General features: G+C 42.2%; 1 protein-coding gene across 8 annotated transcripts in view; it reads left to right on the top strand.

Annotated features, from left to right (window-relative positions):
* SCAF11 (SR-related CTD associated factor 11) overlaps positions 1 to 11,368 on the top strand; it is a 38,673-nt gene extending 27,305 nt beyond the window's left edge. For all 8 annotated transcript variants that reach the window (XM_031589552.2, XM_090137968.1, XM_090137966.1 and 5 more), the window contains 6 exons: positions 220 to 326; positions 3,063 to 5,576; positions 7,072 to 7,415; positions 9,609 to 9,827; positions 10,241 to 10,360; positions 10,706 to 11,368. In XM_031589552.2, coding sequence (XP_031445412.2) covers positions 220 to 326; positions 3,063 to 5,576; positions 7,072 to 7,415; positions 9,609 to 9,827; positions 10,241 to 10,360; positions 10,706 to 10,834 — 3,433 coding nt within the window. In that variant the 3' untranslated portion in view covers positions 10,835 to 11,368. The remainder of the gene's footprint in view (positions 1 to 219; positions 327 to 3,062; positions 5,577 to 7,071; positions 7,416 to 9,608; positions 9,828 to 10,240; positions 10,361 to 10,705) is intronic.
* Positions 11,369 to 18,623: the final 7,255 nt, after the last annotated feature.

The raw sequence follows: 18,623 nt of genomic DNA, 5'->3' as shown, positions 1-18,623 counted from the left end.
GTATATTGCTTTAACATAACATATTTTCTTCAAACTGTTTCACCAGATTAGACCTCATGGTAAGCCTGGAAGAAGGAAAGCTTTGTTTTCTGTCAGCTTTGTGTTTCTCTCTACACTGTGAGGTAGAGGCCTTGTGTTTGCATTATGGCCTTGAGCATTCTTTCCAAAACCTCCTGCAAATAACTCTAACAACTAACATTAATGATTTTACTTTTACAGAATTCCTTTAGTGTCTTATGGAGCTGAAGCTGAGACCTTTCTGCTCACTTCTACTACAGTGGCAAGGACAGTTCTTCCAACAAATATCGGGCCTTTGGAAAACTTTGGTAAACTTTTTTTTTGTAAGTTTTCTTTATAGCTAATGTGGAGTATTGATAAAAATGTCATTCTCAAAATTCAAAGCAGAGTGGATATAGTTGCAGCTGAAAACAGAATGTTTTGAAGTTAAAGATGGCACTGCATTATGATACATTCTGAGTTGCTTGATGTATTTGGGTGGTATATTTCCTGGCTGACTAGAATAGTCTGCAAACTGCAATGTATAGATCTCTTTCAGTATGTCTGCTAGCTCAACAGGGCAGAAACTTGCAAAGGTGTTGAAGCTCCACAGTGTGACAGAAATTTAGCAGAAGACAAGATATGGAAGGGATTACCTTTCTGCAGTTGCTTTAATTGCCTGTCTCTCCATACTCAGCTAGAACGTAGCTTCTCTTCTCATTGTCTGCACAAATTTAAGTGGAAACAGAAGAGTGCTGTTCCTTTAAGTCTGGAGATAATACCTTCTCTGGATTTGAAATTAGGTCACTTTAATTTGACTAGTAGGAAAAAAGATGGAAGAGATTTTGGTCTCTTTTGGCATACTTGAATCAAGGAAGTGAATTATGAGGAAGAATTAAGTAGGAAGATGATTGAAGAAATGCTTTATTAGTTCATATTCTGCATTGTTGTTAAATGTACTTATTTCACTTCCTCATTTCCCAGTAAAAAAAAATAGATTACTTCCTCTGTCTTTTTTGACAGTTTAACTGATACTTAACTGTTTCTGCTTCTAGTAGTAATGAGTGTGTGGTAGCTTCTATCTCTTGATTTTCCCTTCTCCTTTTCACTTACACTGTCAGGCTTCTTTGCCATGTCCCAGAAGCAGAGGGAAAAATAATCAGTTTTTCTATGAGTTGAAGAGTGTTTAAGTAAGCTCCAAAATACTTGGACAGTTTCGAACAGATTAATTATCATTAATAATTTCTGCAACTGATTTGCAAATACTGATGATATTGTCAACTGCTAATGAAGAACTTGAAAGTAAATGCCTTATGTTGTCTTTTAGGAGAGGCAGGAAGTTGAATCTTTATAGGAGGGGGGGGGAAGGATATATGTTTATAAATTTACATTTTTAAATACTTTTCTCACTCACCTAGGTTAGAAGTTAGATATTTTACATTTCGAAAAGTAAGATTACCAGGCTAAAAAGACAGCAAATAAATTTATTTCTGTAAATATGCTTTTGCCACACCTAAACTAGAATTCAGATATTTAATAGATTGTTTATGCTGTGGACAGAGTGGAAGACAGTCATCAACGTTGAAGCTTGAAGCATTTTAGTATGTGGACACTAAAATTTTAAGTAATCTTCAGATTTTACTTGAAGACTTCCTGCCAGCAAGGGTCATGCAGGGGGCAGAGCCTTCAAATTTCTCCAGTGGATCCACTGGTGGGTGTAGAATGTGAAGAATGCCCCCTGTGGATGTGGGGCACATTCTGCGAGTGTTCCTTCCCCGTTCTTTTTTATATTAGCATAAGAGAGGAAACAAAGGAAAAATGGTAGGGAAAAAAGCAAGGCGAAATTAACTTTTTACAGATACTGGTAGAGATGCATGGCAAGCAAGTATGTGAAGAAGGGAATGACCTCTTGTCTTACAAGTAATGTGAGATGAAGAAAGAGGCAGAAAATGGAGGAAACATGGGTAAAACTGGGACTTTCTGCAAAGATGAACAGTGAGAAAGAAATGAAAAAAAATAGATATGTAAACTTTTCTTAAAATGTGTTTTTTAAGCTTTGATGCTTTGTCTTATTCCTCTCGTTTTTTTAATATATATTCTTAAGTAGTTTATAAAACATATTTCAGTATTTGTGAGATGTGATAAATTGCAAAATCTGTTGAAATTAATCTTTCTAAGCAAGTGTCTACTGTTTGTGTATAAAATGAAGCTGTGAAGAGAATGAATTTAAGGAGCAAATCCTTTATTTTTGGAGTCTACGCAGAGTATGAAACAAAGTAATGGATATCTCAAGAAATTAATATAGTTCTGAATTGAGTGTTACATTTAAGTATATTTACTTAATTATCATTTATCTTAAATTCTGGAGCTGTCACTCATAAGCTTTCAGATATATTGAGTATGTACACTCTATTCCCTGTGCTGCAAGGCAGCAGAATTTGTCCAGCTTGCCATGGAGTGTTCAGGGACTTTCTTAAAACTTTGGAATGAGTTTATACTGTCAGTAATTAGATTTTGTAGAGAGGTATGTCGTCATTGGTACTTCTCATCAAGTGCTTCCCATGTGATTGTCCCTGACAGTTGTCTGAAAATCTTACTCTAGTACTGAGTTTCTCTTCTGTAGTATTGAGCTTCACTTCCATAATATTGAGGCTTCACTGACAACCAGGCCTGCACACAAGAATGATGAGAATTGCTATATGCTAAGAATATCAGATATTTACTTCCTTACTTTTGTAATGGTTTAAATGCTGACCATATTTGAATATCATTCTTGCTTTATCAGCAGTGGTTTAATTGTGAGTACCATTATTGTCTATATAGCGATGTCAGTGCTGTTTCTGAAGTGCATTTCCTGGTGCCTAGTATTTGTTTTTTGTTATTCTGTTCTTTACAGAGAGTCTGCTCTGGGGTGGGGCGGACTTGATTTTAGCTAGTTAAGTTGTGGCAGCATTTCATACTGTATTGTATGTTGTATTATTTTATAATATCAGTTAATTTTATTGTCTTAATTGTATTTGTGTAACTGTTTATTACCAAGCATTAAGACATTCTGCTTTTATTAGAATCTTTAGGGAAAGGATATGCTGTTGCATGTGCCCAAGAAGGAGAAGAGAAAAAGCAAGCATCAGGTTCATCTGGCACTAGGGGAGGTAGAAGGAAGTCTGTTAATGCTACTCCTAGAAGAAGGTCTGCACGGAACACCAAAAACGAGACTCTGAGTGAGTCTCGGAGCTCACCTCGGTCAAGCAGTTCTGGGTGCAGTGCCCCTGATGGCAATAATCCACCTCTGAATAAATGCTCTTCAGAATCAGAGAATGTTCTCCCAAAACGAAAAACAAAAAGAATAGGTAAACAACGAACAGCTCTGGCTAAAAAGAAACTGAGAAGTTCTGCACGTTCTGAAAAATCATCCAGTGATTCAGTGGAGGAGGAGGAGGAGGATGATGATGATGCTGAGTCTGAAGTGGTTCTAACAGTAGATAAAGACCAGCAGTCAGATAACGAAAGCAGTAGTGCAAATCTTTCACAGAAAAATGATGCAGAAACAGAATCTGCTAATGGATTAGAAAGCTGTAATGAGCATGCAGAGATTGAGGAAACTACAGGAGAATGTGAGGAAGATACTTCAGGCAATGGAGATGTAAGTTTTTCTGTCCAAGAATCTACAGTATTGACTTCAGGAGGAGAAAGTCAGGAATTTGGAATAAAAGATCTTAATCAAAAAAACATAGAACTCGAGAATCAGGATGCCTGTAAAAGTACTCTTGAACAAATGGAAACAGTGTCTAGTCCCAGAGATAAACTGTGTGACCATGCAACATTTGAAACTTTACACGAGACGTTGTGTAGTCCTCAGGAAGAATTACTTGAGAATATAAGTACAAAAATACATCAACCAATAACTGGTCCAGAAGATGAATTACTGCAACATCCGGAGCCTTTGGAACAAGATCAGCCATTAGAGAGCCCCAAAAGCAAATTGCATGAGCATACAGAAACCATAGAAATCGATGCTAAGGCAGATGAAAAGACAGTAGTGGACTGTGCAAGTACAAATACTCAAAACTTTAAAAGTGATAAAGACGAGGAACCAGATAGGTTAATATGCAATACTTCTACAGATGCATCAGAGCAAGCCTTAAAAGAAAGCCCTGTGCCAGAGGGTGAAGAGAACAGAACTTCAGAGTCACTGACAATAAATGCTGAACATAAGCATTTTGGTGAGGATAACAATGAAATGATACCAATGGATTGTGACTCATTTTGCAGTGACCAGAATGAACCTCAGATTGAACAGTTGCCACCAGCTGAAAGCATAGAGCAGGGAAAGATGGATTCCTTACAGTGTGATACAGCAAACTCTGCATCAGTTTCAGGATTGTCTGATGAAAAAGATGAAACTATTCACCAAGAAGGAGAGTGTCAGTCAGAACCCAAAAAGGACAAAAAGACTCGAACGAGACGGTCTCGATTTCATTCACCATCAACAACTTGGTCTCCTTCTAGGAAAGACGGCAGGAAATCTCAGTCACCATCTCCTAAAAGGGAGATGACCAGGGAGAGGAGTTCCAGATCACCCAAGAAGGAAACTGTTGGGGAGGGAAGGAGATCCTTATCTCAGTCTCCAAAAAGAGAGACGCTCAAAGATGAGAGAAAAACACCATCTCGATCTCCCAAGAGGGAAACTGTCAAGGAAAGCAGGAGGTCATCTTCTCGGTCAAGAACAAGGGATTCATCTCCGAGACAAAAATCTAGATCTCGAAGCAGCGATAGAGATTGTCAGAGAAGAGATCGTGACAGAGAGAGAAGAAATAGAAGATGGTCTAGGTCCCGGTCCAGGTCCCGGTCACGATCTAGGTCAAGATCACAGTCAAGGACGAGAAATAAAGGTTCTTCATTCTCTAGAAATGAGAGGGATGGTCATTCACCTCGTTGGAAAGACAGATGGGCGAATGACAACTGGAGGAGTCCCAGAGGGAATGATCGATACAGAAGAAGTGATCAAGAGAAACAGAATGAAAGTCTAAAGGAGAAGGACAATATGGAAAAAAACAGTGATGCTCAGTGTTCTCCAGACAAGCGGAGGAATGATTGTCCAGACTGGGTAATGGAAAGGATAAAATCCATTCCTGAGGTCAAGAACAGAGATAGACCTCATTGGGAAGACAGCAGACATGATAATTCAGGACAGTCTTGGAATAAAAACTTTGGTTCAGGTTGGTTTCCAAATAGGGGGAGAGGTCATCGTGGCAGAGGTGGTCGTGGAAGAGGTGGTTTCACATATGGAGACCAGAGTGAAAATCACTGGCAGAGTAGAAAACCTCTCTCAGGGAACTCGAATGGTTCTGGGAATGAAGCTACAAGGTTCTCAGAGCAGCAGCCATACAAGCGTAAGAATGAACAGGATTCTTTTGATACGCCTGCTGATAGGTCTGGGTGGACGTCTGCATCCAGCTGGGCTGTAAGAAAGACTTTACCTGCTGACGTGCAGAATTATTACTCAAGAAGAGGACGAAACTCCTCAAGCCCACAGTCTGGATGGGGAGCTAGACAAGAAGAAGAGACACTTGAACAAGGTACACGCAGTTTTCATACAAAGCTTAGTCATAGATGCAGTAGATGAGTAAAATTCTAGTCATGTTGTTCTGTTAGTTGATTAGTTCTTCAAAATTGGGGGTGAATTCATAGTAATTCATAGTAATTCTGCAATGTGGAATATGGACTTACAGTGTTTTACCAGGATTTTGATGCCTTTTTGATTTTGTTCGAAGTCAGAATTTTTGTGTTGCTTACAGACTAGGCATCTAAAGAGTACAACTTTAAATCTTCTTGGCTGAAGAGAAAAACATCCTCTTCATGGTTACTTTTAGCATCTGCCTGCTAATAAATTATCCACAGATCATTAATGTTCTGAAGTAAGTGGTAGGTGTAAACTGTATTTAAAAAAAATCACAAAGTCCAGCTCTGAAGGCAACTACGCTTTCCCTTTCCTATTGTCATGTGGCTTTGCCTTTTGTCTTTATCCATTTTTATCTTACATGCCAGCAGTGGTGTTCTTTTCAGAGGCAACTGCATCAAAGGCGTCTTATTTTGAGACTTTATTTTGAACTTTGTCAACCTTCAGTTTGCTACAGGAAAATATATCAAACCTTTAATTGCAAGTGTCGTGATTTTGCAGACATTATTTTCCATAGTTTAGGATAGTCATGCTAATATTTTTTCATGAATCTGAGCTTCAGATGAGAATACTCTCTCACAACTGGACAAAACAGACTTGATTGGTATCATGACATGGTCCTGGGCAACGTGCTGTAGCTGGCCTTGTATAAGGAGAATTGGACCAGAGTGAAGCCTGAGGGCTTAAATGCTGATCCCTTTGCATGAGCTGAAAGGATTCCTCAAGGAAGGGATTCTGAGGGAATGAGAAATGCACCTAGATTTATAATCCCTTGTCTATAGCTCAGACCTAGCTGCTTGACTTTTTTAAAAGGCTCACTGCTTATACCTTACACTGTAACTTTTTATCTTCCGTTGAAGGTAAGGTTGAAATACTAAAGTCATTTTTAAGAGTGTCACCCCCAAGAGGTTATTTTTACTTCGAGGCTTTACCTGTTGCGCCATCACAGGGCTTTTAATAATTTTCTGAATATTGACATATTTCAAAATTGGTTGACAGTGAGTGCATGGACAAAGGAGAGCAAAAAGTAACGTATCCAATAGCATGAAAACTAAACAAGTTCTGTTGTCTTTCTGTTCTTTTGGGGAGGATTTTTGTTTCGTTGTGATGGAATAATGTATTGGCTGTGCTATGGGAACAATTAGAGTAATGGAAATTCAAAATGCAGACCTGCATAATAAGGTGACCTTTTTTAAAAATCAGAAACTAGCACTTAGCCCAGTGATGTGTCTGATGAGTGCTGTATAGTAATGTGATGCACTATCTTTGAAATATTCAAATAGAGAACTCTTTTCGAAGCTTTGAAGATTTCAGACACCTAGTTCCACATTTTACTTTATAAAATACGGATTTTCTACTTCATATACTGTCTTTTTTTTTTTTTCATCTGGTAGATCCAAACCTCAAAGACCAAGGCAACCAGCAAAGTGATGGTTCTCAGTTACCAGTAAATATGATGCAGCAACAAATGAATGTAATGCCGCAAGTGAATGCACAGCACCAGCCTATGAATATGTTTCCATATCCCGTGGGTGTCCCTCCTCCTATGATGAATATGCAACGAAATCCTTTTAACATCCCCCCTCCAGTGCCCATCCATCTCCATACCGGAGTGCCTCTCATACAGGTAGCTGCTCCCACAAATTTGTCTCAGGGATTACCTCCGCCTCCACCTCCTCCCCCACCATCTCAACAAGTCAGCTACATTGCTTCACAGCAAGATGGAAAACAATTGCAGGTATGCTTTATCAGAAGCCATGGATTGAAGTAACATACTTAAGGGTTTCTTAAATTTAATGCTACCTCCTTGGTAAACTTATACTTGCAGTTTCTTTCTCTCTTGCCTGTCTTCTCTCACTCCACATCAGATTTTAAGTAGAAGTATCCATGAGAATTTGAGTTGTTAGGGGACTGTAGCTTTTAGATAATAATACACAGCACCACAATTGTTTTGTTTGTGGTAGTGAGATGTTCCAGGTGGTAATGGAACACTGACAATTCTTCTTATTGTCTGCTACCTTTTTCTCCTTAGTTTTGGAAATAATCAGTTTCAAATTTTCCCCTTCAAAGGCAGTATTTCAAGCTTTGAGAGATGCTTGAATCCCCTTTCTGCATTGTGTAGAAAGTGACCTCGACCCCTTTGTTGCAATTCTTATCCCTTGATTTGTTGTATGAGCAGAGGGAAGTTATCAAGTACTTCATGGCATTGATTTGTTCCATGCTTCCATTCTCCAACTGTCACTGTCTCAGCAGCTCAGCCACCCCCACTGCCACATTTTCTGTTCTGTTTAATCGTTTGAGCCTTTTTGTTCATAGTAATTTTCAGGCTTTCTTTGGTAGGTTTTACTTTACTTCCTGCAAGATTGTCCTGGTGCTGGGTGCCCTGTTTAAGACCTAACTTTTGCTTTATTACTCAAGTTTTAAAAATTCTGCTGTGCTTGGGCAGATCAGACAGTCTTTTTGTGCCTTCCAAGATAACTTAAAACATCCTTTGTGTATGTTAAGTCCTCTTGTAGCCAGCTTTTTATATTAAGAGCTTTTGTATCAGGGAAAGGAAAATGAACAGCTTCCAAGACAGTGAATGGCCGTGGAAGTAGATGTAAGTAACACCAGGTCTTTGTCATATATGGGGTTCTTAAGGGCTTCACTGATGTTTGTCCTTCCCTTCAGGTGGTTGCAGGCCACCTGCTCTAACCGAAAATGCTTTGCCCTGCATTACAGATAGAAAAAGATATTCTAGAACAATAATTTCTAAACCTGTTTTCATTAATACCTGAAAATTTGAGATGTATTGATAAATTCTTAACATAATAATGTTAAAAGAATGCTGCTGTTAACCACTCAAGTATTCAGGAAGAAAAATTCCATGGGAAATACTGAGTGGGGTTACATGCCATATGAGATGCTTGAACAGTGAAACAGCAAGGGGCTATTTGAACTAAAATGCCTGTAGATTACTTGTTGGTTTCATTTGCACTGTCTGTAATTAAAATATTTCCACAGTTGGAAATTCAGTACACTTAATCACTAAAACACAAGAAGCCAGAATGCGTTTTGTGAACCACCGTGAAACTTAGTATCTAGTGAAGCAGTAGGCACTGCTCTGTAAAGATTGTGTATTGCCCCAACATACAGGCATTTGTCAGGAAAGCCATGGGTATATCTATTGCTGTTCTCTGTCAGCAGTGCTCGTGGTGCCCTTTGGTGGTGTCTGGAAATGTATAGAAAATAGCTTTTCCTTAAGAATAGATACAGGTGCTTCAAAGAGCAGCATTTTGTCTCTAGCCTTGAGTAGACAATAGGTGCTGACACGTTTGAAATTCCTGTAGAAGTTCAAGCTGGTAATGAACACAAAAATAAATATTTTCAAAGCAGCATCATTATCATAGAGTCATAGAATCATAGAATGGTTCAGGTTGATCATGTAGTTCCAACCCCCTGCTGTAGGCAGGGTCGCCTCCCTTTAGACCAGGTTGCTCAAAGCCCCATCCAGCCTGGCCTTGAGAGCTTCTGGGGATGGGGCGCCCACAGCCTCACTGGGCATGATGTTTTTTAATGTTAATCTCATGTACAGAATAGGAACCTCCTTTTCTCCAATGACAAGTAAGGAGGTTCTGTAGCCATAAGGTTCCTTCAAAATGCACTAAGGCCATTCATGCCTGTTTGCAGGATATTTTGTCACTGGCTTCCCCATTGAAGCCAGAATCTAGCTACTCTAGCAGTAATGTGGTGGCTGCCTTACTTTTCCAGTTTTACTTTTTTTCTTTTGAGTAGATTTGATATTATTTACATATTTTCCAGAATAATGAAGTGTGGAAATGACTTGATGAACCAAAGCATATGATATTGATGTAGCTGCTGAAACAGGTAGAAAGGTACATTATCCTTCAGTATGAGAATGTTTTAACTACCAATAACTTTTTAAAAACAGGGTGTTCCAAATGCTGCTCATGCAAGTAATAACATGAGCACTCCAGCCTTGCCTGTTCCAGCAGCAGTTCTGGGAAATGTGGGAACTGTTCAGGGACCAACTTCTGGCAATGCGACGTCATCGAGTCACATCAAGGGCTCTAATGCAACTGTAAAACTGGGAGAAAACAAAGCAAGTGTAACAGTGGAAGCCAGTGCAGATAGCTCGAAGAAGGACCAGGCAAGTTCACAGTGTCTATATGTATATATCTACATACATGCATGTGTAATATGCATATATAAAAATTTTTTTATGCACTGAAACTATGGTAGCACTTCCTATGTGTATCCCTTAATACACCTCATCCTGTCATCTGTGTGATACTCTGGGCTATAACCAACCAGCAGCTGTCTCCTTGTAATGCAGTCTTATTTAAAGCATCTCTATTAGAAATATTACTGTAATTGCTGTGGGACAGCGTTCCATTCTTAATAAACACAGGCAGCTCTCACAAGTGCTGGAATTTGAGTAAGGGGAGCATAGTTTTTTAGTCCTCTATCATAACTTTTGTCTGATAAATGTTGTGATTGATAAACTCGTATGTCGGCATTGAAAAAATAATACTCCAGTTTGTGGTTGTTTTTTTTTGTCAGAAATTGCTAATTCAAGAAAAAGCAGCACAAGAAGTCAAACTAGCTATTAAGCCTTTCTACCAAAATAAAGACATCACTAAGGAAGAATATAAAGAAATTGTGCGGAAAGCTGTAGATAAAGTAAGTTATCTATTAATAAAGCATGAAATGCGTGTGTTCCAATTGAGGTTGGCTTGGGTTGGATTTTCTGGCCATGGGGGAGCAACTTGTAGTTGGTGCAAGGGAGAACAGGAAAAGCAAAATTACCTTTCTCCATTCACATGAGCTTGTCCAGCTATGGGATCAGAACTAACTTTATTGTTTGGAAGAGTTCACAGGAATTGGGAAATAGTTACTGGTGAAGTTTTGGCGCTTTCCAAAGTTACACTGAGATGCAGAAGCCCTGGGGTGCTGGGAAAATACTGTGCATGTGATGGCTGATTGCAACTATTTCAAGCTTTCTTTTTTTCTTTAAAACTGTTGTAGGTTTGTCATAGCAAGAGTGGAGAAGTTAATTCTGCAAAAGTGGCCAATCTAGTGAGAGCGTATGTAGACAAATACAAACACTCACGGAAAAAGAACGCGGAAGAGGCGGTCTCCTGTGAAAGGAAATGATGTCATTTCAGTTTTTAATTTTATTCTCTCTGCAAAGTGCAATTTCATCATGAACCGTTAGCTGAAAATTGTACACAGCCGTGCTTTGAATCTGGTTTTGATAAAATTATTTTTCAATGTAGTATATAATGTTTTGTTCTAAAGAAATACAGAGCTGCAGGGCGATTTCTTTATTCCTTTTTAAGAGCAGATGCCTAAAAAAGGAAAAGGTGTAAAGAAGAATCATTAGGGATGTACGATTGTGTGGATACTTAGATGTACAGCTTTTTGACTTGAATGACAGTGCATTAAATTAGAAATTTGTCTGAATACGTTGATTTTTGGAACAGGTATGTACAGTACATCTAATTGGTCAGATGAAGGGGGAATTTTTTGTTTTGATTTCTTGATGATAGCAAAGATGAAATAATGTATTGCCTTGACAGATACTTTGAGTGTTAACTGGACAGGCTGACCACAGGGCTCACAGCGTGTATATAGAAAGCACATGGAGTTGTCTGAACAGAAGAACTGTTTGGATTTTAAAAAGAAAAATCGCAAACAGTAGAACTCGGTGCCCCAACTCAAGGGCACTGCCTGTTGTAACACCAAATAAAAGTTATGCTGCTTGGTTTTGTTTGTGGAGTTTTTCCATTTGTTGCAAGGTAGGGGAATGAACTTGATGAATTTTTATGTGCTGAATGCCTTCAATCACCACACATCAACAACCTTAGCTTGTGCCTAATCCTGTCCTAATCCTAGCACAGCTACTGGGAGCTTCTGTGCTGGAGCTGAACGTTCAGGCACACCAACTCCTTGTTTCTTCAAGCAAGACCAAGAAAAGTTGCGGTTGGTTCTTAGGCTCATGACTGATCAGAGACTGCCAGGTGTCCAACCTGAGCTGTACGCTGCTTCTCATTGTGAGCTAGGGCTGAGAGCATAGAGCACCACGGGAAATGCACCATCTTAAGTGCACTGGCTTTTATACTTCCCCAAGCACTTCCTCTAGAGAGGTCAGTGGAGGTACCACAGGCATTCTGAAAGCAGAGTCATAAAATGTGCTAAAAGAATGCTTTCACCTAATGAAGAGCTCGTGTAACTATGAGTGCAGCAGTGAGGGTTGCTGAGATGAATAGAAGCTCCTTTTGAGGAAGACAGCTTGAAATCCTTCCAGATTTGATTAGGAAGAAGCCTTTCTCTGAGCTTCATGCTGAGATAGAAATGCTTTCCTCAGGGAGAGGTGCTGCTACCACCTCAGCACTGCCTTTGGGCCTGGCTGTGCCCCCTTACTGGGGGGCTGCTTCACCAGCAAACAGTGCAGACCAAGCAACACTGATGTTTCTGATGGATTGTCTTCATAGCCAGTAGTTTCCCAAGTTACCTTTTCTTAACAGAGAGCTCATCCTTACCCTCTAAGTAACTTCTGCAGAAGCCTGAAGATGAAGTAAGGGAGATGCAGCTGTAAAATAAATAAAAAAGCGATGTTTATCACTTAATTATAACTTTCTAAAGACTTAATGAAGCCTTTGACTGTCTATATTTATTTTTGTGTGCCTAAATAAAAATACTATGTAAATTAGAAACTGATATAATACATTTTCTACAGTCAAGCCGGGTTTTAGATTTTTCAAAAGACTCAGTTTTACACTGTGGTAGCAATTTGTATGAGCTCTTGAGCTCTTTGAAGCTAAAATGGGTTAGCATTTTTGAGAAATGTAGCAAATTATTGCTATGTCAGTCCTGGTTTATCACACCACATGTACTTATTTTTATTACATTTTACTTCTTTGGATTTTGGGAATTTTAATGACTTTTTGTATCTTTATACAGTCGAGCCTTGCTATAGAGCTCCTTTTGGGAGCCATGTAAATGTGTCTTTTTTTTTTTTTTCTTATAAAGGAGAGGTGGAAATTGCAAGGGGAGGAATGATGGAGGGCCTGAGTTGGGGACTTGGGATCACTGATCTCATTTTGCAGCTCCTGCTGGGCTGTGAGCTGCCATGTGCTGCCATCTTGGTGGGCTGGTGGTATAGTGATGCTCCACTGTATTTCAGCATGAAGAATATGGGATAGATTGGAATGTGATCAGGAACTTTACTTTGTACAGTAGAATATTTCAGAACTTGACAGAAAAAAAATATGCAGTTCATTGCAATTTCTATGCTGAATTTAAAACAAAACAAAACAAAACAAAAAAAAACATATTGCCTTAATACATAGACTTTCCTATTTTTCCCACAGTGCAGTACAGTCTCTGTTGATGTGACTGCCCATGAAGGCGTGTGCGTTAACCTTGTAGTCATGTTTCTGTTAAAATGGTATGAGAGCTGTATTTCTATTTATTGAAAGCCTTGTACTGAACTCCTGCATGCACTAATAGTGAAGTGAGTGCTGGGAGCACGGAGCCCAGCCCTGCCCTCTGGGATATCCGGAACTCATTCGGTCCAGATTGCCATGAGGAAAATAATTACAGAACTGTACTTTCTGTGAACTCAGGCAAATCAGGAGGGTTTTCCCTCCACTCCTCTCACTGTCTCACTGTGCATGCTGCTTGAATGTCTCATCCTGAAGATGTATCCTAGGAGCACAGTGGCTGTCCGGAGTTACTGTACGGTGTTTGTAGCATGAGGCTGGAGTGCTGTCTACTGAAAAAAAATAACTAGTTTTATGTAGTGCTTAACATTTTCTAATAAATTCTTTTCACTAAGCTGTCAGTAGTCAGTGTTTGGTCTTCAGTGGTTCTGGCTCAAAGTTTATTGCAGAAAGCAGCATTAATTACTGCTACTTCTACTTAGTATTCATACTTAGTCTTGTTTTATGTTGTCTGGACTCCTCCTTACATCTGGTTTGTTTTCAGTTGTTCTGCCACCTTTCTGCCTTGTCTACCTGCACATGCTGCAAGGTGAAGACAAGTCCGTGTGGCAGCGTTCATTTGCCACACGTGCTGCAGTGATGACAGTTCTTGCTAGACGAGGATGGAACTGAAACCAGCCAGGCCCTGCCTTGCACATCATCTCCTATCTACAGTGGGAGCTTTGCTCCAAACATTTCGTTGCTTTCCAGGACTGAGGCATAGCCCCGGTTCCATGCAGACATTGTCGCATGGTTTGTGAAAGAGCCTGCTCACCTTTTGGAAAATGTGGAGTCCCATTGTTAGATGCTGACTGTTAACGTCTGGGTGTTAGCGGCTGTGGTGGAAACAGACTTACCTTGCTTGTGTTTACTGAACGTGCACTAATAGACAGGCATGGGGGCTTATAGAAAAAGCACACTGCTGTGACTAGCAAGAATGGAAGGACACGACTCAGCAGCTTCACTGGAGACAGTGAGGTATAGAGGTGCCAAGCTGCTGAGGCTGAGAACACTTCAGAAAGAAGGAAGGGCTAAGAGGCACACGGTGCATGGCAGGGGCTGGGCTGGGGCTGCTGCTCCTTGGCTGTAGGAGACATGGAGATACCTCACACAGGTGGGGAGATAGTCAGAATCACAGAATTGCCAGGGTTGGAAGGGACCTCAAGGATCATGAATCTCCAACCCCCCTGCCACATGCAGGGCCACCAACCATTCCACCTAATACTAGACCAGGCTGCCCAGGGCCCCATCTAACCTGGCCTTGAACACCTCCAGGGACGGGGCATCCACAACCTCCCTGGGCAGCCTGTTCCAGCACCTCACCACTCTGTCTGTAAAGAATTTCCCCCTGACATCCAACCTAAATCTCCCTTCCCTCAGCTTAAAACCATTTCCCCTTGTCCTGCTGTCACTCACCCTTTCAAAGAGTTGATTCCCCTCCTCTTTGTAGGCTCCCTTTAGGTACTGAAAGGCTGCAATGAGGTCACCCCGCAGCCTTCTTTTCTCCAGGCTGAACAAGCCCAGCTCTTTCAGCCTGTCCTCATAGGGGACTGCAGCAATGGAAGGCAAAGAGCAGGACATTATTGCCAAGAAAATACAGTAATGAGGAGGAAAGTAAGTAAACTGACTGTAGTTAATTAAGAATTAATTGCCCAAATTGCAAATCTGTCTTATTTTCACAAACTTTCCTGGGGCCATATCTGCTTCAGGTGTATTGACAGCACAAACTGCCAATTCAGCCATTACTGCAGAGAGGGTTTTGGTACATTTTGGATGATGAACGCCCAACAATGCCAACAGGAGCTATTTCTACAGTGTGAGCACAGGGAGGGTTCCTGTACTGACTGCGGGTTGGCCCTGCATGGTTCTGTCAGCAGGACCCTGAGGGAGTGCCAGAGCGATTCGGTCAGCGCCCATTAGCAGCGGTGCTCCTTGGATTACCTCAGCCGCTGCAGTGCTTGGTCACAGCAGTCGCAGAGCACATTATACAGAGTGCAGCTGTATTGCCATCCTGATGCCAACACCTGCCTGCCTCCGCAGCTGCAGCAGGCTGGGCTGAGTCACAGCTCCACAGCCACAGGCCTTTCAAACCAGGCCTGCGCTTTGCTGACGGGCTGTGACTGTGCCCAGTCAGGCTGCCAGCTGCTCTACTGGCACAGGTGAAGCACAGTAATGTGTATTAAAACATAAGCATTGTCTATAGTGCCTGGGTTTCCTCTGCAGGGAGCACCTCAGTACCTGTGAGTGGGCCCGGCCACCACAGAGCTCTTTGGGCTGCCTGGGTGCCTGCAGTGAGCAATGCTGAGTGCACATCGCCTCCAGGCTTCAGGTGGCAGATCTGCATGTTAGGCATTGCCCCCTCACTACTCGTCCCTACCCCATCCTTCTCCCTGGTGAGATGTGCAAAATCTCCAAAAATACGGACAGGAGAAAATGTGCAGCAGGGGAGGAGGAGGAGGGCTCCCAGGCTTAGATTTATAGAAGCATTAATGTTGGAAAAGACCACTAGCATCACCCAGTCCAACCCCAGCCCCCCCCCCCATATGCCCACTAAGTGTGTTCCTCAGTGCCACATCATCTACACATCTTGAACACCCCCAGGGGCGGTGACTCCACCACCTCCCTGGGCAGCCCATTGCAGTGCCTCACCACTCTTTCTAAGTTTTTATTCTTATATCCAACCTGAACCTCCCCTGGTGCAACTTAAGGCCGTTCCCTCTCATTCTTTCACTGTTACCTGGGAGAAGAGGCCAACACCCACCTCAACAAGTTCTCCTTTCAGGCGGTTGGAGATTCATGATCCTTGAGGTCCCTTCCAACCCTTGGCCATTCTGTGATTCTGATTCTGTGATTCTGTGAAGGCAGCTGAGGTGATGGCTACCAGGCCGAGGACATGGCCCAGGGCAAGGACAGAGCTCTGCTGCTCCTGGATGCGGGCAGCTGGGGCTCAGGCAGACAGCACTGAACCAAACAGCCCCACACAGCCCTGTGTATTACAATATCCACAGTCATCAATAGTTTAATCAAGAAATGGGAACAGTAGTAAGGCAGTAAGCAAGATGATAGCCTGTAATTAAAAAGAACTTAGAAGCAGCAGCCTTCAAAATAATCGATCAGTACGGCATCTATGAATATTCAAAACAAAACCAAATCATTAGCCCATAGGGAAGCAGTAACGCACAATTCACTGACCGCATAAAAGGAGATGAATCCATAGGAAGGCACGGGCTGGAATCTGAACTTGCCTTACAGCTCTTTTTCACACAACTCAGCCGCAGCTCCCGCAGTTGCCATTGGGAAGCTGTGAGGCATCACAGCGACGTGTTGGGTCCCACAGTGCACAGCCATCAGAGCCAGGGTGGAAGACAGCACAGAGAGCACTGACTGTAGGAGCCAACATCAAAGAATTTTGAGAGCAGCTTGCCATATAATTAGTCCCAAAATGCTGCAGAAATTATACCTATAGCCACTATATATATATGTTTTTTATGAGGACTATAAATCAAAACTGGCTGGGGATTCCTAGATGCTTCCATGCAACAGCACAAGGGAGGGACGAAAGCAACGGGGAAGTCAGAGCTGCTTCAGTTTTGGTGCAGTGGGTTTTACCACATTGCACATTAGCCAGAATGTCTCTGGGGTTTATGGCAGATTATAGACTTGAAGCTGTGAGGCTTCACAACCCTCCTAAGCCAGGGAACACAGAGCAGAGCTCGGAGCAGCACAGGGGGATGCAGCCAGAGCAGCATCCGATCATCCAGTTCTTCATCACTCCCAACACAACCTGACAGCATGAAGGTCTGCCCTGGTGGATCTCCTGAGATGCAATTCCAAAGGAAGTGGCCGTGGCAGTCCTTTGGGACAGCCTTCACAGAGAGCCTTCGAGGCAGCAGGAGCCCCAAGGGCAGCACTGGGACGAGGGCACAACTTCAGGCAGGAGGGCAGCTGCCCGTGGATGGGTGGAGTGAAAACCCCAACAATAACAAACCCTCCCAGATGCAGCTGGCAGGCTGCCACCTATAAGTTCCTCACAGGGCATCTCACCCAGCTGCTGGCAGACCCTGCCAGGTACATCTTCCCCATCTCGAGCTTATAGCTACACTAGGCTGCATTTCTTTCCATCTAAGAAAAAAAGCCATTGGTTTATCCTTTTAAAGGTGTTGGCTCAGACCACACATTGCTTATCTCACCACAGACTCGCACAATAGAGTGAAAAAGAGCAAACTGTAATGCAGCCATATGAAGGACAGCAGAGTGCTCCAACCAAGTGAGGGTGGCTTTGAAGCCACATCAGTTTCAGCACACATGATCCAACCAGCAGCACCATGAACAGGCCGCTGACCATCTTTACTGGTTCACAGGCTCCAGACCAGCCCTGCGGGGAGCAGCTGGTGGTGGCATGGTGATGGCCTAGGGGAACAGTGCATGGAGAGAATGACGGGTTGGTAGAGGCACCCCTGGCTGCTGCACATTGTCACATGGTAACAAAGACCTGGTCTGCTGGCCTGCGAGGGCAGCACTGTGATCTCTGTGTTACAGCAGATGAAGCAGCTCCACATCGCTGGAAGTCTGGCAGTGACATGAGCTGAACCCAAACCCCACTGTGCTTCAGAGCTGGAGGGCAAAACCACACCTGGCAAGAGCAAGTACAGGAAATGCTCCTCTAGGAACAATAAAAAACAAACAACTTATAACTAAATAGAAATAGAACACTTTGAATTTAGCATGTGCCTGGCTCCAGCCCGTAGGGAAACAGGCACCAACTACCACCAACAGCCACCGAGTCAGCCCTGCCTTCACAGAGCACAGGAGGAGCACCAAAGCACCCACCAATGGTGGGGAAAATGGCTGGCTAAAAGATGAACCATTGCAATGCCTCCTTCCAGGAAAGGCTGCTGACACAGCTTTCAGCAGAGGTTAGGCCATACTCCAACAAAATGAGCTGTCACTGAGTTGATAACTTTTACAACCTCTAGAAAACTCAGACTGACCATTATGGAATAGCATTAAATTCAGCAGAAGTTACAAAACCATTCACAAGAAGAGCTTGAACTGTACATGCAAGAGATGTCATTGCTTCAAAAAACATACCTAACCTGGGGATAGCACGATGTAGTTTGGGTGTGTTTCAGTTGGTTATCATACAAAGGCTGAGTTAAGCTGAAACAGAAGCTGTTTGTGACCAAGTTCCTGAAGCTTGCTCAGGACCCCTGCACTTTTTCCACTGCTCGTAACCTCCAGTGAATGCTGGTTTCAACAAAAGTGATTCACAAAAAAAATACACATAAATACATATTCTAAATATTTAGCCACTCCAAAAATATATGTATCAGTAGTGCTGTAGCTGTTAAATGCGATACAACCCATATGTTATTCCCCACTCACCCCCTCAATGAACTTTCAGAAATGGAGTTGGTCACAAGCAATCTGGAGCTGAGTGGCAGAGGCTATGCTTCTGG

The sequence above is a fragment of the Phasianus colchicus genome, chromosome 1 (assembly GCF_987193195.1).
Source record: "Phasianus colchicus chromosome 1, bPhaCol1.hap1.1, whole genome shotgun sequence".
Lineage (NCBI taxonomy): Eukaryota > Metazoa > Chordata > Aves > Galliformes > Phasianidae > Phasianus > Phasianus colchicus.
This window is presented reverse-complemented; position numbering and strand designations above follow the sequence as displayed.